The following is a 27,565-nucleotide window of genomic DNA, read 5'->3' on the forward strand; positions in this document are numbered from 1 at the left end:
GACTTGGGGTCCCCGTTCCACGTGACGCTCACGTCTCAATCCCCGTTTTTCGGATGAGGTAACGGAGGTGCGCAAAAGTGAAGTGACTTGCCCAAGGGCACTCAGAGCACAAGTGACGGCGCCGGGATTACAACCCAGGTCCCCCTATTTCCAGCCCTGGGCTCCTTCCACCGGCTCCGTTTTCTTCCTCTAAGATAGAGAGAGCGCCGGCCTGGAGCCAGAGGACCTGGGTTTTAATCCCGGCTCCACCACTTGCCTGCTGTGTGACTAATCCTGGTTCTGCCATTTGCTTGCTGTGCGACCGGTCACACAACCTCTCTGTGCCTCAGTTTCCTCAACTGCAAAATGGGGATTCGACACCTGTCCTCCCTCCTATTTAGACCGTGAGCCCCACCTGAGTCAGGGACTGTATCTGGCCTGATTAACTTGTCTTTACTCAGGGCTTAGAACAGTGCTTGCTTGACACACAATGAGCGCTTAACAAATCCCATTTAAAAAAAAAAGCCAAGAAACTCTACTGGGCTAGAGAGGAATTTTTCAAGCTGGTTTTGTACTCTCCAAAGCGCTTAGTACAGTGCTCTGCACGTAATAAGCACTCAAAAAATGGAATTGATTGACTGATTCAAAAGAAACGTTGGCGAGGATGCTTGGGCCCTTCCGCCTTCCGATAAAAATTCAGGCTACTCCTTGGTCTCCCCGAAAGAGAGCACAGGAGTGGGATTCGGAAGGATCTGAGTTCCAATCCCAGCTCTGCCACCTGTCTGCTGCATGACCTCGGGCAAGTCACTCAGCATTGCCCTCCCCTACCGAGGTAAACTGCTTAATCGGATTCGGCTTTCACTTCCAAAAGCCGTCCCAGAGACGGTGCCGGGCCGGGCTTCCGAGAAAAGAACATCCGTCCCGCCAAATCATCCTGAGGAACTCAACTGGGGAATACGCTCGTCAAACGTCACCAATTCCAGCGCGATTTTGCCGTCGGCTACTCTGGAGATCACCTTCGTGACAAAAGGGAAGGGGTGAGTTGGTGTCGGGGGTGGTTTAATCAGGGAGGAGACAGAAGCGGGCGGGCTTATTTTTTTTTTTTTTTGTAGCATGCCCTCTGCTTTGCCCCGCTGAGTTTTCCTAAGACTAAAAGGGCGCAGAACAGCAGAGGGGCACTTGAATAAGCAACGCATCTGTGGAAACGGGCAGATGAGGCTACCAGACACCGGAGCGGGAACTCCCCACTCAACCACACGCGCCACCCAAACTCAGCTCCATCCCTCCTCCCTCCCACCGGGGCCGGTGGCCCCTTGGTCCCTCCTCTCCTTGGTGGATCCTGGCGCTTTCCCACACTGCTCCCGCTGTTTTCTAATTTCAGACGTTCCATAAAGCTAAACAAACCATCGAACATCTGGGTAAAATAACCAGGCCTTCCCGGGCTGGGGCACGCACACATCAAGGCATGGGAGAGGTCAGGGATGGTCCACCCCGGCCTTCAACCTACCCCTGAAAAGAAAGAGGATTTTGGCAAGATGGATTTAGGGAGTCTAGACCAACTCCCTGCCCGCAGAAAGGTAAAGGACAGATAACGGCTTATTTTTCCAGCAAGAACTCCACCTCCCTCAGTGTCCTATCCCAGTTTTTTCCCACTCATTCATTCAGTCATATTTATTCAACACTTACTGTGTGCAGAGCACTGTACTGAGCGCTTGGGAGAGTATACTATAACAATAAACAGACACATTCTCTGCTCACAACAAGCTCATCCTGATCAATCAGTCAATCGTATTCACCGAGTGCTTTCTCTGTGCAGAGCACTGTATTAGGTGTTCGGAGAGTGCAATAGAACAGTCTGTACACACGTTCCCTGCCCGCTTACAGTCTAGAGGGGCAGACAGGCGGCAATATAAGTGAATAAATTACGGACACGTGCGTAAGTGCTGCGGGGCTGAGGGCGAGGTGAATAAAGGGCGAAAATCCAAGTGGAAGGGCGATGCTGAAGGGAGCCGGAGAAAGGAATTCTTCCTTAGCCAACATAAATCGCTTCTGCCTTCGTGTTAGGCCGCGTGGGCCTTGACCAGGCCACTTCCTCCCAAGGGCCCGACTGATCCTGAAAAACAGTGATTAAGAATCTCTTGGCCGGGCTAAGTGACCCCGATTCCTGCCACCTCTCTGCACTCCACCCACTGACTCACCTCGAATCTCTCCCCCGCTCTTCTCTAACCCTTTGTGGAGAAAAGTCTCCACAACCTGCCAAAAAGAACATGATTCTGTTGTAGGTCTAACCGGGGCATATTAAGGAAGCACCAATTCCTTCCATCTATCTCCCTCTACTGGAATATAAAAACAAAAGGAATAACTTCCTTAGAAAACCGCCTAAAGTTTATTTTCATCTATAATCGTAACGACTGCATTTAAGTGCTTGTTGTCAAACATTTGCTTGCTGTTTCCTATTTTACCGAGACTTGCGTGGCCTAGAGAAGCAAGCTGATAGAGCCCGGGCCTAGGAGTCGGAAGGACCTGAGATCCAATCCTGGCTCCGCCACTTGTCGGCTGTGTGACCTTGGGCCAGTCACTTCACTTGTCAGCGCCTCAGGTACCTCAGCTGAAAAATGGGGATTAAGACTGTGACTCCTGTGTGAGACAAGGGTTGTGTCCAATCTGATTAGCTTGTATCTACTCCAGCACTTAGTACAGTGCCTGGCACATAGTGAGCGCTTAACAAACACCACTAAAAATAAAAAACCTCACAGCACAGTTACAAGCTTCTGCTCTACAACTACACACAGTTTCTACAGGCACAAAATCACTGAAGTTATTAGAGGAAAATTACAATCAGAACTGAACTGAAAATACGGAAGATTGGGCTTTCTTCATATAACCTCTGAGGTGACTTTTTCAAGTTTAAATATCAGCAAGCTGCAGCACAAAACTGTGCCATCACGGAAACCCTTGATGGGACCCAGTGGCACAGTGGACGAAGCACAGGCCCGGGAGTCAAGAGGTCATGGGTTCTAATCCTGGCTTTAACACCTGTCTGCTGTGTGGCTTTGGGCAAGTCACTTAACTGTGCCTCAGTTACCTAATCTGTAAAACGGGGGTTGAGACCGTAAGCTCCATGTGGGACAGGGACTGTGTTTGACCTGATTTGCTCGTAACCACCCCAGCGCTTAGTACAGTGCCTGGCACATAATAACTGCTTACCAAATACCACAAAATTATTATTGGGCTCTCAACTGTCTGCGCTGCTACGCGGACCACCTTTAGAAAAAAGGAAAAACCACAAATCCAAGTAGTAGGAGATTCCCCCACGAAAACTTCCACGTGGGGTTTTTGGGGTTTTTTTTTTTCCATTTCCAGAGAGCTTGGTAAAAATATGAAGTCCAACGAAAGCCAGGAGTTTCCTCGGAAATGTATTCCCTGGCCTTTCTGCAGAAAAGCCATTTGGGTCCATTTGGACTCAACCACTAGAGAAAAAATGTCCTTGCCTGGTTTCCAAGATTGGTGGGGTGACTGGAGGGGTGATTGGGGACGGAGGAAGAGGTGGCCTTATTTGACAGGGAACAATGTCCTCGGTTTTGCGGAAAGTCTTCCCGAGGTCTTCCCTACTGCCGGGAGGATTCAGACTCCCAGAGGCGTTTCCACTGTCAACTTGGAAAAGGGACCTGCCGCCTCCTTACCCGCGCAGCCTGAGAGGGCTGCGGTCAGGAGAAAGGGCCGTTCCCGACATTGGAGGGTCTTGATCTGAACGATCGGCCACGTCGAAGCAGGTTTCAAAGGGTTTTATAAAACCGTTCAACGGGAGGTTGAGAGTGAACTTCTCTCCTTGCCCTTGCACAGAGTGGGGAGTCTTCCCCTACAGGCACAGTGGGTCTGCCCCAGGTTTAACAGGGACAGGTCACTCCCACTGGAATTCCCGAATTCCAGAAAAAAACCCCTCGCCCCCAATCCTCTGTGGAAAGCAGGTGCCCCTAAGAGCTACTGCTAACGGCAGAAGCAGCGTAGCCTAGTGGGTAGAGCAGGGGCCTGGGAGTCGGAGGACATGGGTTCTAATCCCAACTCTGCCACTTGTCTGTTGATGTGTGACCTTGGGCAAATCCCTTCACTTCTCTGTGCCTCAGTTCCCTCATCTGTAAAATGGGCATTAAGACTACGAGCCCCAGACGGGACACGGATTGGGTCCAATCTGACTAGCTTGTATCTACCCCGGGGCTTAGTACAGTGCCGGGTACATGGTAAGCGCTTAGCAAATACCAAAAGAAGGGGAATTCCTGATGAGAAATCCAGCAGTGTCCAGGGTGTAGGGGACCTGATCCCTGTGAGGGATTGAAAGGCCCGCATGTGACGTGGCGCTAGGGAGAGAGACCGGGGGGTTAGAGAGAAGCAGAGCCCGGGCCTGGGAGTCAGAAGGACCTGGGTTCTAATCCCAGCTCTGCCGCTTGCCAGCTGTGTGACTTTGGGCAAGTCACTTCACTTCTCTGGGCCTGTTACCTCATCTGTAAAAGCGGGATTAAAACTGTGAGCCCCACGAGGGACAACCTGATCACCTTGTACCCCCCAGCGCTTAGAACAGCGCTTTGCACATAGTAAGTGCTTAACAAATACCAACGTTATTATTATTCTAATTCCGGCTCAACCACTTGTCTGCTCTGTGACCCTGGGAAAGTTGGGCCTCTGTTCCGTCATCTGAAAAATGGGGATTAAGACTGCGTGCCCCATGTGGGACAGGGACCGTCTCCAACCTGATTTGCTTCTATCCACCTCAGTGCTTAGCACGGTGCCTGGCACGTAGTAAGCGCTTTAATAAATACCATTATTATTATTACTATTAATAAGAGTAGAGATTGGGTCTGGCCTGGCAACTGGCCTCAACTGGCAAAGCCTCCTTGGGCAAGTCAAATCCCTCTGGGTCTCTGGAAAATGGAGGTTCTGGTCCTGTCCCTCCCTACTCCTCTGGGACTGGGGCGGTGGGGAGGGGTGGGGAAGTCTGGCTGTGGGGAGAGGAACGGACAGATGAGATGACAGATGCAAAAGCGCTTGGGAAAAAACGAGCGTCCTATAAATGCCATGGAATCTTTTACGGAAAACAAGGTCCCTGTGACTTTCAAAGCCAAGAGAAGATTTAAAAGCGCCCAGGAATCAGCAAATAACTCTACGAAGGTCTAGCTAATTAGAGGAATCCATTTGTTCACTGAGAGACAGAGACCACTCCTGGCATTTTCACGGTACCAGATCGCTGACGGAACTACACGCACAAACTACATAAAGCACTAACGCTCATAAAACCCAGCCCGGGTTATAGGCATCAGGGAAATCTTGTCGGGCACCTCACCCCGCTCCAGTTTCAGGCGACACAAATGTTTACTGGTCCAAAAGATGGGCACCCCAATGGCGTGACCTCCGTACTTACCCTGACTACACTGAAGTCCAGCTGAGTTTCCTGGGCACACTGTAATATGAGCTGAAAGCAATTTTTACTTTGATTTGTCATTCCATGTTCATAATAACGCTGTAAAATCCTTTGTTGTTCTACAGTAAATACAGAACGCAGATTCATCTAAAAATAAAAGAAGATACCCTGAAAATTGGAATCATTCGGAAAGAACCGGAATCAAAAATACGTGTGGAGTGGGCTGGTTTTCCTCGTTCTGTACGGTTTCCTCACCACCAGGCTGCCGGGGAAACTGATTTTAATGTCTGTCTCTCCCCTCCGTAGACTGTAAGCTCCTTGTGGGCAGGGATCGCGTCCCCCGACGATATTGATTTGTATTTTCCCGAACTCTCCGTACCTTGCTCTGCACACCAGAGGCCCTTAAGAAACCCCATTAATCGACTGATGGATTGCTGAGGGCACAGAATTTACACTTTCGGGCACACAGTGGTTCTCGCCGATGAAATAATAATAATGATGGTATTTAAGTGCTTACTGTGTGCTAAGGACCGTTCTAAGCGCTGGGGTAGATATAAGGTAATCAGGTTGTCCCACTTGGAGCTCACGGTCTTAATCCCCATTTTACAGAGGAGGTAACTGAGGTACAGAGAAGCTGAGCGACTGGCCCAAAGTCACACAGCTGACAAGTGGCGGAGCGGGGATTAGAACCCACCTCCTCTGACTCCTAAATCCATGCTCCTTCCGCCAAGCCCTGCTGCCCAGGGTACAATTACTGTAACCATCTGGGAAAAAGGAAACTTCAGGTCTCGCCCCAAGGAATTCCCGCCCCAAACTTGATTGATCGGATTCGCCTCTCCGTGGGCACTTGGGAGCGGGGGGGGTCCTGCTTCCTGATCCACTTTCAACTGTTGCTTCTGGGTTTAAGACTTGTCCGAGGTAGTCTGGGATGAATTTTTTTTTTTCCGGCTTCCTCTTTTGGGAAATTTTGTGGAGACATGGGAAAGTAAACTGACAGAAGGCGAAGGCAGAACGAGCAGCTGCCGTTATTTTGATCCCTATTTAGTACACAATTCAAAATTCGCCAAATCTGCACACTCAAAGGTGGGGCCACTGAAAATAATCATCCCTATAGGGACTGATTTACATCACGCTCATGTGTGTGTATGAATGTGACTGGGTGCCTGTGTGTGTGTGTAGCACTTCTGCCTTCCAGCCAATTAGCAAGATGCTTCATTCGTTAATTTCAGGAGATTTGGATGGATCTCGCTTACAAAGAAGCATTTTACTCAGGTATTTCAGAAGAATCTTGGTATTAGACTGGTACAGTGACAGAGTTGTTTTATGAAACTGCTTATAATGTCACGCCTTCAATTTTTAAGAGCGCTCCTTTCCAATCAGAGCAAAGCTTCCTTGAATGAAGGGATGTTTAATAATGATAATAGTAATTATAATTATGATAATGGTACTTGTTAAGCACTTACTATGTGTCAAGCACTGGGGTGGATGCAAGTTAATCAGGTCGGGCAAAGTCCCCGTCCCATAGTGGGGCTCACACTCTTATCCCCAAATCGCTAAGGCATACACACACACAAACACACACAATCCTGCAAGGACGAGGAGCGACCCGATGGGTTGTTTTTTTCTCCCTCTTGTGAAAGATTTCAAGCAACCCACCAGCCTTGGAAAGCAGCTGTCCAGGGCTCCCATCTCCGCAGCCTGCCGACCTCTCCCACCCCGGAAGGTCTGGCCCACTTCCAGCCTCCGGCAGGGGTGACCCAGCCGGTGGGCCCAGGCGGGGCGGGGCCCTTCCGTCGGCTATGGGCCTGACGAGGCCGCCATTCCAGGGATCTGCTGGGGGCACTGGAGGGACCCTGCAGTCAGTATTTATTGAGCACTTACTGTGAGCAGAGCACTGTACTCATCACTTGGGAGAGTACAATAAAACACTAATAATAATAGTGGCATTTGTTAAGCGCTTATCATGTGCCAGACCCTGTATTAAGCCCTGGAGTGGGTATAAGTAAAACGGGTTGGACACAGTCCCTGTCCCACACGGGGCTCAACAGTCTCAATCCCCATTTACAGATGAGGGAACTGAGGCACACAGAAGTGAAGCGACTTGCCCAAGGCCACACAGCAGACAAGTGGCAGAGCCAGGATTAGAACCCATGACCTTCTGAATCCCAGGCCCGTGCTCTATCCACTACGCCAAGACATATTTCCCGCTCACAACAAGCTTACACTCTAGAAGGAATAATAGTATTAATAATAATGCTAATACTAACAGTGGTGCTTGTTAAGCACTTTCTCTGTACCAGACACTGTACTAAGCACTGGGGTCGGCCACAGTCCCCCTGTCCCACATGGGACCCACAGTCCTAGTCCCCATTTTAACAGATGAGGTAACTGAGGCCCAGAGAAGTGGAGTGACTTACCGGGGTCTCACAGCAAACGGGTGGCAGAGCCAGGATTAGAACCCAGGTCCTACTGACTCTCAGGTCTGTGCTCTACCCACTATTTGCTAAGCACTTACTACGTGTCAAACACTGTTCTAAGCACTGCGGTGGTACAAGTTATTTAGGTAGGAGGCAGAGCCTGTCCCGTATGGGGCGCACAGTCTATGTTGGAGGAAGAACAGGTATCACCATTTTACAGTTGAGGCAACTGAAGTACAGAGAAGTGAAGTGACTTGCCCAAAGTCACACAGCAAGCAATTGGCAGAGCTGGGATTAGAACGCAGGTCCTCCTGAGTTCCAGGCCCTTGTTCTCTCCACTAGGCCGCTCTGCTTCTCACTTGATATTCATCCCACCCTCCGCCCTACAGCACTTGCGTCCATAGCCGTAATTGATATTTTCATATTAATGCCTGACTCCCCTGGAAGCTCCTTGTGGGCAGAGAACGTGCCTATCAACTCGGTTGTATGATACTCTCCCAGGTGCTTAGTCCAGTGCTCTGCACACAGAAAGAGCTCAGTAAACACCACTGAGAGACTCACCCTGCCCATGGTTGACGGGTTTGGCCAAGGCAACTGACTTCTTTTGCCTCCTCGCCCTCCCTTAGCTCTCTTTCCCTCCAACTCTGCCTTCCCAGTTGTCTCCATCCTCATTTTCTTGCTCCAAAAGTCTTCTTCTCCCCTCAGGAGCCAAGGACTGCTCTTTCTTTTCCACCTTTGCCGTCCTTGTGATGCCAATTGGCTTACTCCCTGAACTAGGTGGCTGGGTGAACTCTTTATCTCGTTTCTGCCACCTCCCTTTCCTTCAAAGGAGCCCACTGCCCTCGCTGACCGTCCCCCTGGGCACCCTTCTCACTTGGAATCTGCCTTGCCGAATCCCCGCCCTGTATTCCCAGTGCCAAGTCCGAGTCGCCGCTTCACAAAAGCACTGCCGACGACTGCTCTACCTGTCCGATCGTTTTCTAAAATCTTTATTAGCGTTTTCCGATCCGCTCCTCTTGGGAAATCAGATGCGAAGAAGGGCTGTGGGCCACCACGCCTTTTCCTTTTCCTAAGGTAAGTGAAGAGGTTTTCCGGCTCCCCTTGAGTTGAATCAACCGGAGTTCTGACCAGAAATGAGTCCATCGTGGCAATGGGCCTATCATCATGCCCTGGGGTTTGGCTCTGTGGACAGAGGGAAGGGGCACCTGACAGGAATGTAGTCATTATAATGTGAGGGGGAAAAAAACAGCCCACCTCGTATATAATAATAATAAAAACTGTACTACTTGTTAAGCCCTTACTATGTGCCAAGCACTCAAGTATGCACCGGGCTAGATACAAGATAATCAGGTCCCCCATGGGGCTCACGGTCTAAGCAGAAGCGGGAGCAGGTATCGAATTCCCATTTTACAGATGAGGTAACGGAGGCCCAGGGAAGTCTGGTGACTTACCCACGGTCACAGAGCAGGCAAGTGGTGGAGCCGGGATTAGAACCCGGGTCTTCCGACTCTCGGGCCGAGGGTCTTCCCACTAGGCCACGCTTTGCCATTTTCCCTGACTCTGCCTAACTACCTGATGTGGTCCTTTGGCTCGCTGGTCCCCGGCTAAGCGGACCCTGACAGAGATGACTGATGGGAAGGAAAGCAGGGGGACACGGAGCAGTGGATTTTAGTCTGGCTCGGCTGTCACCCGCCAGGTGATCCTGGGCCGGGCTGATTTCTTTAAACAAATCACACAGAATTACACGGTATTAAAACTGCGCAGAGCACAAATCAGCCAGCGGGACAGAGAGCACAGACAGACGAGCCCACGGGGTAATGTGCCAAGAACGGAAAAACTATCATTTTTCTTCTATTTTTGTTGCGCGTTCATTTTTATTCACGCTTTCTGGTGATTTTTTACTTAGTTGAAAGTACAAGCATTCATATTTTCACCTTTCCTAGCTCCTAAATAGCCTGGGATGCTACACTAATAGAAATAAAAATACTATTTATCAATCAATGGTATTTATTCAGCACTTATTGTGTGCAGAGCACCGTACTAAGCACTCGAGAGAGTAAAACACAGAGTTGATGGACAGGTTCCCTCCCCTCAGCAAACTTACAGTCTAGAGGGGGAGAAAAACATTAATATGATTGAATAATTTATAATATATTAAGCTCCTACCCTCATGGGCAGGGAATGTGTCACTTGCTTGCTTTATATTCTCCCGAGTACCCACTACGGTGCTCGACACACAGTAAGTGCTCAATGAAAACCGTTTATTAATTGATTACATTGCATTGCACTCCATGGGTGCTCAATAATTGGTATTTGATCCAATCCCTTCTGAAAATATCGGCCCAAAAGCACCTTTTGGTTTAACCCGAATTCAAATCAAGAGTGATTGTTGCTTGAATCGGCAGTGTTAGAGAGTAGATTTTTTCAAAATGAATCTGATAATTTCAATTAAATGAATTTAAATTTAAATCAATTTAAATGAATAATTTAATTGAAACATACTTTAATTTTATGTTGAATTTAAATACCACTGACTTGACTGACTAAACTGTTTTTATGTTATTATGAGACAGGCACATCTCTTAATAATAATAATAATAATGTTGGTATTTGTTAGGCACTTACTGTGTGCCGAGCACTGTTCTAAGCGCTGGGGTAGACACAGGGGAATCAGGATGTCCCAGGTGGGGCTCACAGTCTTCATCCCCATTTTACAGATGAGGTAACTGAGGCACAGAGAAGTGAAGTGACTTGCCCACAGTCCCACAGCTGACAAGTGGCAGAGCTGGGATTCGAACTCATGACCTCTGACTCCAAAGTCCGGGCTCTTTCCACTGAACCACGCTGCTTCTCTTAAGGGCTGGGGTAAGGTGCCGGTTAATCAGGTTGGACACAGTCCATTTCACATACGAGGTCACTGTGGGCCGGAGAATAGCAATAATAATGTTGGTATTCGTTAAGCGTTTACTATGTGCAGAGCACTGTCCTAGGCGCTGGGGTAGATACAGGGTCATCAGGTTGTCCCTCGTGAGGCTCACAGTCTTAATCCCCATTCTACAGATGGAGTGACGTGACTTGCCCACGTTCACAGAGCAGACAAGCGGCAGAGCGAGGATTAGAACTCGGGTCTTTGAGCTCAAAAATCAATAGATGGTAAGTTTCTTAAGGGCAGGAATTACGGCTCCTACTTCTAGCGCACTCTAGCAGAGCACACACAGGAATTTCTCAATAAGTACTACTGACTGACTGATCTTTGTTTCGCTCCTAATGCCTGTAAGATTTTTAAGGCTTTGACCACGTTCTTACCCTCATTTTCTCACTCCCCACCTCCTGCGTGACATCTGTGTACAGCAAAAATGGCTTCTTCTGGGACACTCAGCAAATGACTTAACCTCTATAGAAAGGTTTAGGGCCCTGAGCCAGTTTTCATCTGACATGAAATTTAGAATGAGGACACCGCTATTTGACTTTAGGCAATTTTTTTTTTCCTCATCTACCCTTGTTTTCCTAGCAAAGACCTATTAAAGTCCCATTTTGTGACCCGAATATTCTGGGTAGTAACTGGGAACAAAGTCAGAATAAAATTATCTTCAGCCTGTATGGTGATGATGGTTTCCGAAGAGCGGACATTATGATATCAGCACGTAGTAAGCACAAAGTAAGCGCTTAACAAATACCATAATTATTATTATTATTAGGCTAGTAATAGCTTAATGAGCCAAATGTCAGTTTCCACTCTGCACAACGGCGACTGACCAGTGCCATTACCAACTGTCAGTAGATATGATGGTAATAATCTTTATATACCTGAGGTGACCTTCAGTTACTCTAATCGGTGGTATTTGTTAAGTGCTTATTATGTTTCACGCACTGTACTAGGCGCTAGGGAAGATCAGGATGATCGGGTCAGACCCCCTCCCTGTCCCACACAGGGCACACAACCTAAGTAGAAGAAAACACAGGAACCGCACCCCCATTTTACAGATGAGGTACCGAGACGCAGAGAAGCAAAGTGATGTGCCCAAGGTCACGGAGCGGGTACTCGGTGGGGCTGGAATTAGAACTCAAGTCCTCTCCCAGCCCATGTTCCGTCCACAAAGACACACTGCTTTCAGTTCCCCATTAAATCGTCAGCTCCTTGTGGATCGTATATACCAACTCTTTTGCACTGGACCCTCTCAAGAACTCAGCACAGTGCTCCGCACATGGTAAGGAGCTTTCTGCCCTGACTCCAAAGTGAGAAAGACATGCCAGATTCGTGGGGCTCAATACTGGCAGATCACTGGACAAGTAGGTCACTGCCCTTGTCCCATCTGGATTTATTAAAGATAAATGTCACCAATGGGGACACTACATATTGCAGTGACTTGAAATCGCGTTGGCTTTGGACCTCCCTCATCTGACCTGCAGTGAATAAATAACAGTAGTACGCAGAACTCCGAACGATACAAAATATGATTAAAATAAAAAAGCATCACCACAATGACCAAACTCCAGGGGCAAATACCAAGCCATTACGAGGCTCTCTCTGGTCATACACCAACGAATAAATCTGCTCCCCAAGACCCCCAACCCAGCAAAGCCTGAGCCAAGAGAGACTGTGTTCAAATTAAGGTCAGAGTCCTTAAAAAGTCTTTGATTTTCGGTTTTGTATCTCTGACTAAGTCTCAGAGTTCCTCTCAGCCACAAAGGCTGGAGAACCACTGAGCTCTTCACATTTCCTTTGGGGTCTTCCACACAAATCAAGGAGCTCGGCCCCAAATCTACGTTTTGCAAAGCCCTCCGGGAATAATTCAGGCTCCCCGAGACCGTCTCCGGAAATGGAAAAGGAGGAAGGACGGAAGTCCGGTCTACTACGAGTTGCCAGTTGTAAAGGGGTTTATCAATCCCAATCCCACTGGCTGTCAGTTCGAAAACAATGGGTGAAAGAAGCTACAAAAGCCCAATCCAGCCCCAGTGAACCCCACTTCTCCGCTAATTAGCGTGCGCATAAATGCTCCCGCAGAACTTGATGACGATCTGCGTTTTCCGCTCGGTGCAAGGTAAGATGACGTTTTAAACTTAGTAACTTTTCCCCCTAAAAAGTAATCGGCGCTGTGGACAGCAAAGGAGTCACGCTTACTTCAGAACGGACCCTTCACGTGGGTGCACAAATCGCCGCCGCCAACCAGCTCTCAGCATTTGTTATTCTGGCCCCCTCCTTTAAATTTCAAAGTTATCTTTCCCTCTAATTTGCTTTTCGATGAACTTTCCGGAAGATGCACGAGCAGAAAAAAATGCCTTCATTAAATTTCAGCAGCTTCGAGCACCAACTCCTGCAACGGGTACACAACGTACTCGGCTCTTGCAAAAGGACCGTCACTATTTATTTATGGTTACCGAAAATGTTTTGTGGGCGCTTTTATCTTCCCTTTTAGTAGTACAATTGGCCTCTATCACTAAGACGGAAACCTGAAATGGAAGGACGCTTTTTTTCCCCACATCGCCTTATGACTGTTTAGGAACGGTGGTCTGTACTCTACCTTCGTGCAAATTAATACTCCTTTTCACGGAAAATGCAAAGAAATTCAACGTCCACTGCCGCCGAGCTGCGTGGGCAACATCTTTGAACCGAAGGGCAATTCTTCTACTCCTCCTACCATCATCACCATCACCGATCAGTTGACGAATGGTATTTATTGAGCGCTTACCGTGTGCAGAGCACCGTACTAAGCCCTCGGGAGAGTACAACAAGGTGGCTGGACACATTCCCTGCCCACAACAAACATACGGCCTAGAGGGAGAATCAGATACTGAATAGAAATAAATAAATTACGGATATGAACTCCGGTTCTGCGGGGCTGAGGGTGGGATGAAAACCAAAGGCTACGGAAACAAGCCAGTCACACAAAAGAGGCTTTCACAGAAACAAAATGCAAATTTCTCAGATATGTACAGTATTGATCGCTGGTTTCTCCCATCCACACGGTAAATGGGTAATGACTCCTTCAGGGATGATCTATTTAGGCCATACGTTTCTTCATGACATAATTCTATTTCCTCCCTTTAGAAGGATAAGTTGAAGATGAAACAGTAGAGAGTACGGAAATAAGCCCAACGTGGCTTTTAAAGAAGATTAGGGATCTTTTTTTTTCTGTTAGCTGTAGGTAGGAAGAAGTAGCTGTGTTAATAATACCTGCCCAGAGATGATGGAAAATTTCAGAAATTCTGAAGTCACTGATGAAATCCCTGTCTCTTCCCCCACGTTTTTTTCTTCTGGGGGGAAAAAGGGAGAAAGGAAGGTAGGACAATATTTAAATACTCAATACGTAACACATTAGCTGATCGTGGTTTAATTTATCCGATGGATTAGGAATATAACATTAAGGCAGATTTACTTAGCAAAATTGCAATGCTTGGACTCTTTATGAAATGCAAAAGTGGAAATGTAAACTATAAGATGCACTTTTCTTACGTAAGCAGCTTGGCCTGGTGGAAAGAGCACGGGCCTGGGAGTCAGACGACCTGGGTTCTAACAGCGTGGCTCAGTGGAAAGAGCCGGGGCTTGGGAGTCAGAGGTCACAGGTTCGAATCCCGGCTCTGCCACTCGTCAGCTGGGTGACTGTGGGCGAGTCACTTCACTTCTCTGGGCCTCAGTGACCTCTGTAAAATGGGGATGAAGGCCGTGAGCCTCACGTGGGACAACCCGATGACCCCGTATCTACCCCTGCGCTTAGAACAGTGCTGTGCACATAGTAAGCGCTTAACAGATACGAACGTTAACCTGAGCGGTCTGCTGTGAGTCCTTGGGCAAGCCATTTAGCTTCTCTGTTTGCTCATCTGTGAAATGGGGATTAAATCCTAATCCCTCCTACTTAGACCGTGAGTCCACCGTGGGACAGGGACTGCACTCGACCTGATTATCCCGCATCCATCCCAGAGCTTCGAACGGCGCTCGACACACAGTAAGCGCTTAACAAGTTCCATTATTACTGCGGCAGTTATGGTTATTCTTATTACTTATTGGAAGAGGTCGACAGGGCTCGGGGTCGGCTGCAATTACAAGGACGGCCTGGCCTGGCGGACGGATCCCGGGCCTGGAAGTCAGAAGGACCTGGGTTCTAATACCGGCTCTGCCACTCGTCCGTTGCGTGATCTTGGGCAGGTCATTTCACTTCTGAGTGCCTCAGTTCCCTCATCTGCAAAATGGGGGTTAAGACTGTGAGCCCATGTAGGACATGGACAGTGTACAACCTGATCACCTTGTATCTACACTAGCGCTTGCTGCAATGCCTGGCACATAGTGTTTAACAAATACCATAAAAAAAAGAGTCACCAGGGACCAGGATGAAGCACCCAAGGAAGATAAGCAAGAAGGCATCAACCTCCTCGATCTCCTTTCTCCCTCGGCGCCCATCCGTTTTGTCATAGAGAGAGCAGTGTCCTCCGGGGACATAAGTGTCCTCGGAGTTTGAGATCTGCTCAAGGTTCCCAGAGGGTTATGGGCAACTGGCAATTTCCACTATTGTGAACCATCTGAGAGAAAATGCCTTGGATGTATTTCTTGATGAGCTTCACATCTTTTGGAGCAAGAAAGGCAGCCGTAACAACCTCGGAAAACCTCGCTTGCTTTAAACAGCGGTCGGTTCATCGTTTGAAAATAATAGTAATAACAATAATGATAGCGCTAACGATAAATAAAATGAGAAGCAGCGCGGCTCACTGGATAGAGCCAGGGATTGGAGTCAGAAGGACCTGCGTTCTGATCCCGACTCTGCCACTTGTCTGCTGTGGGATCTCGGGCAAGCCATTTCACTTCTCTGTCGCTCAATTCCCTCATCTGGAAAAGGGGGATTAAGACTGTAAGCCCTATGTGGGACAGGGACTCTGTCCGACCCAATTACCGAGTATCTACCTCAGTGCTTAGCGGACTGCCTGGCTTAACAAATACCACTATCATATTATTCTTATGAATAAAATATAATAATAAAAATCAGGAATTTGTAGGAAAGTGAGGAAAACTTTTTTCCCTCCACTTTCCCACAAATCCTTGATTTCTCCACTGGGTGTTTTTTAAAAAAAGGATAGCGGCACGATCTTTTGGGGGGAAACTGTTCGTCCTGCGATCTTTCTATTCTTTCTTCCCAGCCCGCGCATCTCTAGCAAGGCCACGCTGGACAATGAAGGACTGCTTCAAGCACACAGCTCCCCACTGCCCTGTGAAGGCAGCTTCTGTGTGGAAAGGGAGAATGCAGGTCTCAGGGGGGCCCAGTGGGGAGAGACCCTGCTCCCCGAGGAGCTGGCGATGGCCCCTCGGCGCCCCTGAGACCCCACAACTTTATTCTGCGTGGCTCAGTGGAAAGAGCGTGGGCTTTGGAGTCAGGGCTCATGAGTTCGAATCCCAGCTCTGCCACTTGTCGGCTGTGTGACTGTGGGCAAGTCACTTCACTTCTCTGTGCCTCAGTTTCCTCATCTGTAAAATGGGGATTAAGACTGTGAGCCCCACGTGGGACAACCTGATTCCCCTGTGTCTACCCCAGCGCTTAGAACAGTGCTTGGCACATAGTAAGCGCTTAAATACCAACATATATATATACACATATATTCTACATTGAGAGGCAGCATGGTGTAGTGGAAAGAGCCTGGGAGTCATTAGGTCATGGGTTCTAATCCCGGCTCCGCCATGTGTCTGCTGTGTGACCTTGAACCAGTCACTTCAATTCACTGGGCTTCAGTTACCTCATCTGTAAAATGGGCATTGAGACTGTGAGCCCCAAGTGGGACAACAGGGACTGTGTCCGACCTGACTAACTTGTATCAACCGCAGCGCTTAGAACGGTGCTCGGCACATAGTAAGCGCTCAACAAGTACCAGAATTACTATTATCATTCTCGCAGGAAGAGCACATTGATTGCGCAAAGGATTTGTTACGCTAGCCCAGCTGGGCTGTCCACAATCCATGGCACCTGATCTCTTAGGTGAAGTCATGGAAGCCACGCAGGGCATCATGCCACCGCCTCAGCACCACTCTCCTGACCCTGCTCCTAACACGGAGACTGAGATTCGATCCGACTGCAATCGATCTGCATGCGACGAAAAGTGGGGCTCTCACTTATCCCCCTGCACTTAGAACAGTGCTTTGCGCACAGTAAGCGCTTAACAAATACCACCATTTATTTTATTTTTTACACGGCGGATCCTAATCCCGGCTCCGCCACTTGTCGGCTGTGTGACCTCGGGCAGGTCTCTTCGCTTCTGTGTGCCTCAGTTACCTCGTCTGTGAAATGGGGATTAAGATGACCCTGAGCCCCATGTGGGACAGGGACTGTGGCCGGCTTGATTAGCTGGTATCTATCCCCAGCGCTTAGTAGAGTGCTCTCTGCACACAGTAAGCACTCAATTAACACGACCGATTGATTGATTTTTCTCTCTCCTGCTTAGGCTGTGAGCCCTCCGGGAAGGCAGGGACGGAGCCTGCTCTGATTATCTTCTTATCTGCCAGTGCTCGGCACCTAGAAAGTGCTGAATAAACCCCAACATCATCATCCCTTTTTTATTATTATTTTCACCGATAACCACTTGGCCGGGAGGGAGTGTGCTGTCTGTGAGGCGCTCTCAAAAAGCCAATGGTTGGGACCCTGCTCCTACAATGCCCCAGCACAAGGGACCGAAGGAAGCAAGAGCCTCTGAGCCTGAAGCGATGAACAAACCCGGCCATCGCCCTGGGGCCCGGCTTCTCGCCTTTACTTGGTGATGAAGCCGACTGCTCAATTAGATCGCATTTACCGGATCGTATTTATTAAGCGCTTAATGTGTGCAGAGCACTGTACTAAGCGTGTGGGAAAGAACAATACAACAGTAAACGGTGACAATCCCTGCCCGCAACGAGCTCACAGTTGGCAGTCACATTTGCAAAGGCAGAGGGACGGGTGGCATGCTCTCTCTAGCTGCTTATCCCTCGAGCGGGGCGGAAGCTGCGGGGACCCAGGCCTGACCCATTTCCTTGCGCCTGCCCGAGGGCCCGGGACAGAGACTCGGGGTTGACCGACGGATCGACCGGTGTGGAGGCGACGCGCTGGCAACTCACCCACTGGGCCCGCCAGCCCCCCCGCCGTCCCCTTCCCCGCCCCGAGCGCTCACCTTGGCCTCGTACTTGGCAGCGTAAGGGTTTTCATGGTTCAGCCTGTCCGCCCCCGGGGCGAGGTCACTTAGCTTAGACGTCAACATGGCAGCAATCCCCCGACACCGAGGATGAACCCTCCTCTCCCGAACCGGTCGCTCCTCCTGTACGATGGTTCATCTCTGCTGGGAGCAGAAAATAAGACGGCCCCTTTCTCCCTGAGCCTGACAGCTGGAAGTTCAGAGAGAGAGAGGAGAGAAGAAAATCCACAGAGACCAAGGTCAACGAAAGCAGGACGGTCCAGGCCCCACACTCCACCTCAGTGGCCACATCCCTCCTCGCCAGAGGGTGAGGAAACATCCGAGCCCGACAGCGGGCCTGGAGCCGGCTCCTCGCGTGAGACCCCTTTCAACTTACCCGCGAGCCCGATCTTCTAGAGCTGGGCCGGCCCCTGCGGGTTACTCGGTCGATCGTATGTATTGAGCGCTTACCGTGGGCAGAGCACTGTACTAAGCGCTTGGGAGAGTACGACAGAACAATGAGCAGACGCATCCCTTACCCGCGACGGGTTTACGGTCTAGAGCGGGGTGTGGATATTGGTAGAAATAAATCGATTACAGATACGGACATCTGTGCCGGGGGGTCGCGGGGTGGAGGGGGATGAATAAAGGGAGCAAGTCGGGGCGACGCAGAAGGGAGGAAGGGAGGGCTTAGTCGGGGAAGGCCTCTCGGAGGAGGTGGGCCTTCAATAAAGCTTTGACGGAGGGGAGAGCCGTCGTCTGTGGGATTTGAGGGAGGAGGATGCTCCAGGCCAGAGGCAGGACGTGGGCGAGACGTTGGCGGTGATAATAATAACGTTGGTACCTGTTAAGCGCTTACTATGTGCAGAGCACTGTTCTGAGCGCTGGGGGAGATACGGAGTAATCAGGTTGTCCCACATGAGGCTCACCGTTAACCCCCATTTTACGGATGAGGTAACCGAGGCACCGAGAAGTTAAGTGACTTGTCCACGGTCAAGTAGCGGAGTCGGGATTCGAACCCATGACCGCTGACTCCAAAGCCCAGGGTCTTCCCACTAAGCCACGCTGCTTCTCAGCGTGATACAGATATCGATACAGTGATACAGATGAGATGGAGGTATAGTGAGAAGGTTGGCATTAGGGGAGAGAAGTGTACGGGCCGGGTTGTAGCGGGAGAGTAGCGAGGTGAGGTAGGAGGGAGTGAGGTGATTGAGCCCGCCGGTTTCTACCTCAGCTGATCCAGGGGCTGGGTGAGGATCAAGGAAGGATCCTGCCAGGTTTGAGCCGGCAGCAGGGAGGCAAGAGACCCGACGGCCCCCCCCCCCTCAACTGCCGGTTTGGGGTTGTTGGGGGTTTGGGGCTGGGGCACAGAGGGAGGGATGGGGGGAGATCTGTGATAATGGCTCAAAGAGGACGCGGAGGACGGGTCAACTTCCAGAAGATGCTCAAAACTCTGATTTACACCCCAGCTCTGCCCTCCAAGCTCCCTCCCCGGGAGCACAGGATCCCCAAGGGGCCGGGGAGGGTCTTTCCCGTAGATGCCGTTGAAGCAAGGGTCGGCCGGGGGGAGCGGAGGCAGCCGGTCGGCACGGGCGGCTTCTGTTCAGAGCGGCAGCGGGCAGAGCCGGGGCCTCTCTCCTCACGACGGGCCTGGCCTCGAAGGAAGGGGCTGGGAGGGACCCCCGTCCGAGTCCGGCCCTCCTTCAGGGCGAAGAACTCCTCACGCTCCCCCAGGACGGGAGACGGGCGGGGGCCCGGTCCAAGGCCCCGGTGGGAGCCATTCCTAGTCTGGAAAGCCTCCCGGACACTGAGGAGACAGCAAGGCTGGCCTGGATTTGGTGTTCCTCTGGAGGCCTTCTGGACCAGACTGGATTGCGCCCTGGCCCGCCCCGAGACCCTTCGGCCCCTCTGGGGCGGGCTGGGACTGGTTGAGTCCGTTTTTCCCGTCGCCGGAGGGAGGGCGGTGAACTACGCCCATCAACGGGCAGGGACTGTCTCTATCTGTTGCCGATTTGTACTTTCCGAGCGCTCGGTACAGTGCTCTGCACATAGTAAGCGCTCAGTAAATACTATTGAATGAATTATCACCACCCTAATAATAATAATTACAGTATTTGTAAGCACTTACTATGCTAAGGACTGTTCTAAGTGGTATCTGTTAAGGACTCATTACGAGCCAAGCGCTGTTCTAAGGAACATACAAGATAATCAGGTCGGACAGGGTCCTGGTCCAAAACAGAGCTCACGGTCTAATAATCATTAGTAATCACTATGGTGTTTGTCAGGTGCTTACTGTGTGCCAATGCTAAGTGCTTAGCACAGGGCTCTGCACAGAGTAAGCGCTCAATACGACTGAACGAATGAATGCGCCAAACACAGTTCTGAGCACTGGGGTGGATACAAGCTAATCGGGTTGGACACGGTTACAGATGAGGGAACTGAGGAACAGAGAAGTGAAGAGACTTGCCCAAGGTCGCACAGCAGACAAGCGGTGAAGCCGGGATTGGAACGCAGGTCCTTCTGACTCCCAGGCCCGGGCTCTGTCCACTAGGCCACCCTGCTTCTCTAAGTAATAATGTTGGTATTTGTTAAGCGCTTACCATGTGCAGAGCACTGTTCTAAGCGCTGGGGTAGACACGGGGGAATCAGGTTGTCCCACATGGGGCTCACCGTCTTAATCCCCATTTTACAGATGAGGGAACTGAGGCACAGAGAAGTTAAGTGACTTGCCCACAGTCACACAGCTGACAAGCGGCAGAGCTGGGATTGGAACCCATGACCTCTGACTCCAAAGCCCGGGCTCTTTCCACTGAGTAGGAGGGGGAACAGGTATTGAATCCCCATTTTACAAATGCGGTAACTGAGGCAAAGAGAAGCGAAATGACCCGCCCAAGATCACACAAGTCCCTTGCTTTGTGTGATCTTGGGCGGGTCATTTCACTTCTCTTTGTCTCAGTTTCCTCATTTGTAAAACGAGAACCAGAACCAGGATGAGAACCCAGGTCCTCAGGATCCCAGGCCCGTCGTCTTTCCATCTGGCCACGCAGCCCGCCAACCTGCCGTCTCTCGACCATTTGCCCACAAGGACTGAGGGGGCTGCATGTTTATCGCTCCCACCACGGCAAACCAGAAATGCTACTTTTTGGGCTGCCAGACCCCCAATCCTCCTCCTGTCCCACCCCACCTAAGCCATTTCTGCCTCCCTCACCCACTTGATTGAGGGTCCTCGAGAGCAGAGCACGTCCATCTTGTTTCTGACCTACCCTCCCAAGGGTTTAGTACCGTGCTCTGCCCTCAGCGGATGCTCAGTACATGCCATTCAGGACACTTCCAGGCGCAGCACCTGTCTGGAAAGTGACCCCACGTCTCATGATCAATAAGCGCCCGGTGATCGTATAAACTCTAGATACCGTGATGGGTGAAAGTTCAATCACGCCAACCCTATCGCAGAGCATTTATTCACTTTTCTCTGGAGTCACAGGGAACAATTATAATCTAGGTTGAAGTGGATTAGAAAACACCCTGGGAACCAATCAGTCAACAGTATTTCTTGAGCACCACTGTGGGCAGGACACTGTACTGAGCACTTGGAAGACTACACAAGAATGACTATCAATCCGTGGCATTTATTGAGCGCTTACTACGTGCAGAGCACTCTACGAAGCGCTTGGGAGGGTACAATACAACAGAATTTGCAGACACGCACCCTCCCCATAACAAGATCATAGTCTAGAGGGAGAGCCAGACATTTCATTCATTCATTCAACAGTATTTATTGAGCACTCACTATGTGCAGACCACTGTACTATGAATAATTGATAATGTCTAATTTAAAGCCATGCACGTAAGTGCTGAGGGGTCAGGCGTGGGATGAACATCACATGTCCAAAGGTCACAGATCCAGGTGCCTATCTGACACAGAAGGGGAGAGCGAGCTGGGAAAAAGACGTTTAAACCGGGGATTAATCGAGTAGACACGATCCCTGCCCTCAAGAAACTTACAGTCTAGCAAGGTAAATACTGAATTCTAGTCACGGATTCACTCTCAAGTCAAAAAAGTTGAGGAGCAGGGCTAACTACCGTGTATTCTTTGTGTACTTTTTTACGTAAAATTGAATTCCACTCTCGCATATTCCCTGCCTGGCAGTGGGTTGAGAAACAGAAGTTTCCTAATGGAGGTTGAGTTCTAATGTATTTTAAAATGTAGTTTTCCTCGTGAAGGATTGCTTGGGGGCTTTTAGAAATGTCTGAAAGACTCTTTCACTTAGAACTGAACACTGAACCTTCCTAATGACATCTTATGTGATTTCACCCTTTACTTCTTCTGAAGTATACTGGGATTAGACTCCACTACTACTTTACCAGGCAAATATTTTAAATGGCGCAGTCTTTTGCAGGGCAGACTCCTCAATTCCCTCGCCCTTTAAACCAGAAAATGAGGCAGGAGCATTCATTAAACCACTGAAATACACCCCATTTACAATCTGCCAGATTGGAAACTCCCTGAGGGCAGGGATCCACGTCTGCTAATGTTATTGTATGTATGCAGGACGGTTTAGTGGAAAGAACAAGGGCTTGGGAGTCAGAGGGTGCAGGTTCTAATCCTGATTATTATTATTAGCCATAATAATAATAATAATAATAATGATGGTACTTGTCAAGCGCTTACTAAGTGTCAAGCACTACTCTAAGTGCTGGGGTGAATACAAGGTAATAATAATAATAATGATGATGATGATGATGGTATCTGTTAAGCGCTTACTATGTGCCAAGCACTGTTCTCAGCACTGGGATAGACACAAGGTAATCAGGTTGTCCCACAAGGAGCTCACAGTCTTCATCCCCATTTTACAGATGAAGTCACTGAGGCCCAGAGAAGTGAAGTGACTTGCCAAAAGTCACACAACTGAGAAGTGGCAGGGCCGGGATTCGAACCCATGACCTCTGACTCCCAAGCCCGGGCTCTTTCAACTGAGCCGCCCTGCTTCTCTAGTAAGCATACTGAGCGATTTACAAATACCAACATGATTTATTATTATAGACATTACTAGAAATAAATATGAGAAGCAGCATGGCTCAGTGGAAAGAGCCCGCCCGGGCTTGGGAATCAGAGGTCACGGGTTCTAATCCCGGATCCGCTGCTTGTCAGCTGTGTGGTTTTGGGCAAGTCGCTTCACTTCTCTGTGCCTCAGTGACCTCATCTGTAAAATGGGGATGAAGACTGTGAGTCCCACGTGGGACAACGTGATTACCCTGTATCTCCCCCAGCGCTTAGAACAGTGCTCTGCAAGCACTTAACAAATACCAACATCATTGTTATTATTAGGACAGTGCAACCTGATGACCCTGTATCTACTCCATTGCCTAGAACGGTGCTCAGTACATACAAACAGCAACATTATTATTATGATTATCAGAACAGTGCAACCTGATGACCCTGAATCTCCCCCAGCGCTTAGAACAGTGCTCTGCACATAGTAAGTGCTTAACACCAACGTTATTATTATTATTATTAGAACAGTGCTCTGCACATAATAAGTGCTTAAACACCAACATTATTATCATTAGAACAGTGCTCTGCACATAGTAAGTGCTTAGCAAACACCAACATTACTATTATTATCAGAACAGTGAAACCTGATGACCCTATATCTACTCCAGCGCTTAGAACAGTGCTCTGCACATAGTAAGGGCTTAACAAACACCGACATTATTATTATCATTAGAACAGCGCTACTGCACATAGTAAGGGCTTAAACACCAACATTATTAATATCATTAGAACAGCGCTCTGCACATAGTAAGCGCTTAACAGACACCAACATTATTATTATTATCAGAACAGTGCAACCTGATGACCCCGTCTCTCCCCCAGCGCTTAGAACAGTGCTCTGCACATAGTAAGCGCTTAACAGACACCAACATTATTATTATTATCAGAACAGTGCAACCTGATGACCCCGTCTCTCCCCCAGCGCTTAGAACAGTGCTCTGCACATAGTAAGCGCTTAACAGACACCAACATTATTATTATTATCAGAACAGTGCAACCTGATGACCCCGTCTCTCCCCCAGCGCTTAGAACAGTGCTCTGCACATAGTAAGCGCTTAACAGACACCAACATTATTATTATTATCAGAACAGTGCAACCTGATGACCCCGTCTCTCCCCCAGCGCTTAGAACAGTGCTCGGCACACAGGAAGCGCTTAACAGACACCAACATCATTATTATTATTATCAGAACAGTGCAACCTGATGACCCCGTCTCTCCCCCAGCGCTTAGAACAGTGCTCTGCACACAGGAAGCGCTTAACAGACACCAACATCATTATTATTATTATCAGAACAGTGCAACCTGATGACCCCGTCTCTCCCCCAGCGCTTAGAACAGTGCTCTGCACATAGTAAGCGCTTAACAGACACCAACATCATTATTATTATCAGAACAGTGCAACCTGATGACCCCGTCTCTCCCCCAGCGCTTAGAACAGTGCTCTGCACACAGGAAGCGCTTAACAGACACCAACATCATTATTATTATTAGCAGAACAGTGCAACCTGATGACCCCGTCTCTCCCCCAGCGCTTAGAACAGTGCTCTGCACACAGGAAGCGCTTAACAAACACCACCATGACGATGATGATGACCCGCCCCGGCCCCCGCCCTGGCAGGCGTGGGAACCCCTCCCTCCTCAGCCCCGCCCCCACCCGGCCGCACCGGGCATGCGCGGTAGCCCCAGCAGCGGGCGGAGTGCGCCTGCGCGCCCGCCCCCCCCCCGTTCCCGGGGCAACGGCGCTCCCTCCCCCGGCCCCCCCCCCCCCAGCGCGGGTGGGACTGCGCAGGCGCGGCGCCCTCGGCTCGGGGGAGAAGTCCCTCGCCGGCCGCCCGTGGCCGGCAGCCCTCCTGCCCTTCCCCGCGGCGTCCCCGTCCCTCCCGGGGGGCTCCTCTCCGCCGCCCCCGGCCCGGAAGGGGGTCGGGGGGGGGGGAGGGAGCCGTCGCGGCCTGGCCTCCCTCCCCCCCCCCACGCACACTTAGGCCTCCATGGCGGCGGCCGGTGGCGGCGCGGCCTCCCCGCCTCGCGCCGCTGGGGCTGGTCGGGCCGGGCTTGGCTTACCTCAGGCGGCGCGGAGGATGCCGGGAGGGCCCCCCTTGGGCCAAGGCCGAGGCCCGGCCGCATCCGGGGGGGGGGGGGGGGGAGGGGGTGTCCCCGGCTCCGCCGCCGCCTCGCACAATGAAATCAGCCTGTCCGATCATCAATTCTCCTCATGATCGTGACGTCACGCCAGACAGCGGCCAATGGGAGCCCGAGATCAGCTCCGGACAGTCCTGGGACCGGCCCGGGGGGGGAGGGGGGAGGGGCGGGGCACGTGACCCCGGGCGGCCCCCGCCCCACCGGGGGAGATCACTAAGAAGGAGCAGAACCGCGAGGTCATTTCTTCGGGTGCGGAGCACTGGGCTGAGCGCTGAGGGTCATCGGGTGGTCCCCCCCGTGAGGCTCCCAGGCTCCATCCCCATTTTACAGATGAGGGCACTGAGGCCCCGAGACCCCGAGAAGGTTGCCTCTCATGAGGCTCCCGGTCTCCATCCCCATTTTACAGATGAGGGCACTGAGGCCCCGAGAATAATCATGTTGGCATTTGTTAAGCGCTTCCTATGCGCAGAGCACTGTTCTAAGCGCTGAGGGTCATCGGGTTGTCTCTCATGAGGCGCCCAGTCTCCATCCCCATTTTACAGATGAGGGCACTGAGGCCCCGAGAATAATCATGTTGGCATTTGTTAAGCGCTTCTATGTGCAGAACACTGTTCTAAGCGCTGAGGGTCATCGGGTTGACTCTCATGAGGCTCCCAGTCTCCATCCCCATTTTACAGATGAGGGAACTGAGGCCCCGAGAAGGTTGCCTCTCATGAGGCTCCCGGTCTCCATCCCCATTTTACAGATGAGGGCACTGAGGCCCCGAGAATAATCATGTTGGCATTTGTTAAGCGCTTCCTATGCGCAGAGCACTGTTCTAAGCGCTGAGGGTCATCGGGTTGTCTCTCATGAGGCGCCCAGTCTCCATCCCCATTTTACAGATGAGGGCACTGAGGCCCCGAGAATAATCATGTTGGCATTTGTTAAGCGCTTCTATGTGCAGAACACTGTTCTAAGCGCTGAGGGTCATCGGGTTGCCTCTCATGAGGCTCCCAGTCTCCATCCCCATTTTACAGATGAGGGCACTGAGGCCCCGAGAATAATCATGTTGACATTTGTTAAGCGCTTACCATGTGCAGAGCACTGTTCTAAGCGCTGAGGGTCATCGGGTTGCCTCTCATGAGGCTCCCAGTCTCCATCCCCATTTTACAGATGAGGGAACTGAGGCCCCGCAAATAATCATGTTGGTATTTAAGTGCTTCCTATGTGCAGAGCACTGTTCTAAGCGCTGGGGGAGATACAGGGTCATCAGGTTGTCCCCCGTGAGGCTCACAGTCTCCATCCCCATTTTACAGATGAGGGAACTGAGGCACAGAGAAGTGAAGTGACTTGCCCACAGTCACGAAATCAAGCCCTCCAGACAGTGCGCTCATCAGACCAGTGTTTGGTGCAGAGTGAGCGCTTAAATGCCTTCATTATTATTCATTCAGGCTATGTGCAGAGCACTGTTCTAAGCGCTGGAGGAGAGACAGGGTCATCAGGTGGTTCCCCCGTGAGGCTCCCAGTTTTCATCCCCATTTTACAGATGAGGTCACCGAGGCCCCGAGAAGAGAAGTGACTTGCCCAAAGTCACGCAGCTGACAGGTGGCGGAGCCGGGATTAGAACCCATAACCCCTGACTCCTAAGCCCGGGCTCTCCCACCGAGCCACACTGCTTCAGCGAATGCTTCCTGAGGTGCAGAGCGTTGTGATAAGCGCTCGGGAAAGTGCAACAGAGCAATAAAGAGAGACCATCCCTGCCCACAACGTCCTCACAGTCTAGAATCTAGTATCTCCTCGCGGGCAGGGAATCCCTCTGTTCTGTGTTATGTCGTCCCCTCCCAAACGCTCGGTACAGTGCTCCGCACACAGTAAGCGCTCAATAAATACGACTGAACGAATGCTTGGCACACAGCGAGCGCGCAATCAATCTCGCCTCCCCTGAACTGTATTTCTCAAGTACTCAGTACAGTGTTCTGCACACAGTAAGCACACAATAAACGCGATGATTGAATCAACGAAATACAAATGAAAGTGGCGACGGGAGAACTCCGGTGCTCTAACGCTCCCACACTCATTCATTCAATAGTATTTATTGAGCGCTTACTACGTGCAGAGCACTGTACTAAGCGCTTGGAATGGACAATTCGGCAACAGATAGAGACAATCCCTGCCCAACGTCCGGCTCGCAGTCTAATCGGGGAAGATCCCCCCACCCCTCTTGGATGCCCTGGGACCTGGTAACGGGGTGAGAGTGCAGCGTGGCTCGGTGGAAAGAGCCCGGGCTTGGGAGTCGGAGGTCATGGGTTCGAATTCCTGCTCTGCCCCTTGTCAGCTGGGTGACTGTGGGCAAGTCACTTCTCTCGGTTCGCTCATCTGTCAAATGGGGATTAACCGTGAGCCTCACGTGGGACAACCTGATGACCCTGTCTCTACCCCAGTGCTTAGAACAGTGCTCCGAACA

The 27,565-nt window shown here is 50.5% G+C and overlaps 1 protein-coding gene across 4 annotated transcripts in view; it reads right to left on the reverse strand.

Moving 5' to 3' along the window:
- Positions 1-25,126, reverse strand: part of HDX (highly divergent homeobox) — a 74,162-nt gene extending 49,036 nt beyond the window's left edge. For 2 of the 4 annotated variants that reach the window (XM_029067469.1, XM_039912342.1), the window contains exons 1-3: positions 25,045-25,126; positions 17,929-18,139; positions 5,393-5,539 (exon numbers count right to left, since the gene is read on the reverse strand). In XM_029067469.1, coding sequence (XP_028923302.1) covers positions 5,393-5,539; positions 17,929-18,015 — 234 coding nt within the window. In that variant the 5' untranslated portion in view covers positions 18,016-18,139; positions 25,045-25,126. Of the gene's footprint in view, positions 1-5,392; positions 5,540-17,928; positions 18,140-18,325; positions 18,586-25,044 lie in introns of those variants that run through there. The other 2 variants (XM_029067468.2, XM_039912341.1) reach the window with 2 other exon arrangements.
- Between the last annotated feature and the right edge of the window lie 2,439 nt (positions 25,127-27,565).

The sequence above is a fragment of the Ornithorhynchus anatinus genome, chromosome 6 (assembly GCF_004115215.2).
Source record: "Ornithorhynchus anatinus isolate Pmale09 chromosome 6, mOrnAna1.pri.v4, whole genome shotgun sequence".
In the NCBI taxonomy this organism is placed as follows: Eukaryota; Metazoa; Chordata; class Mammalia; order Monotremata; family Ornithorhynchidae; genus Ornithorhynchus; species Ornithorhynchus anatinus.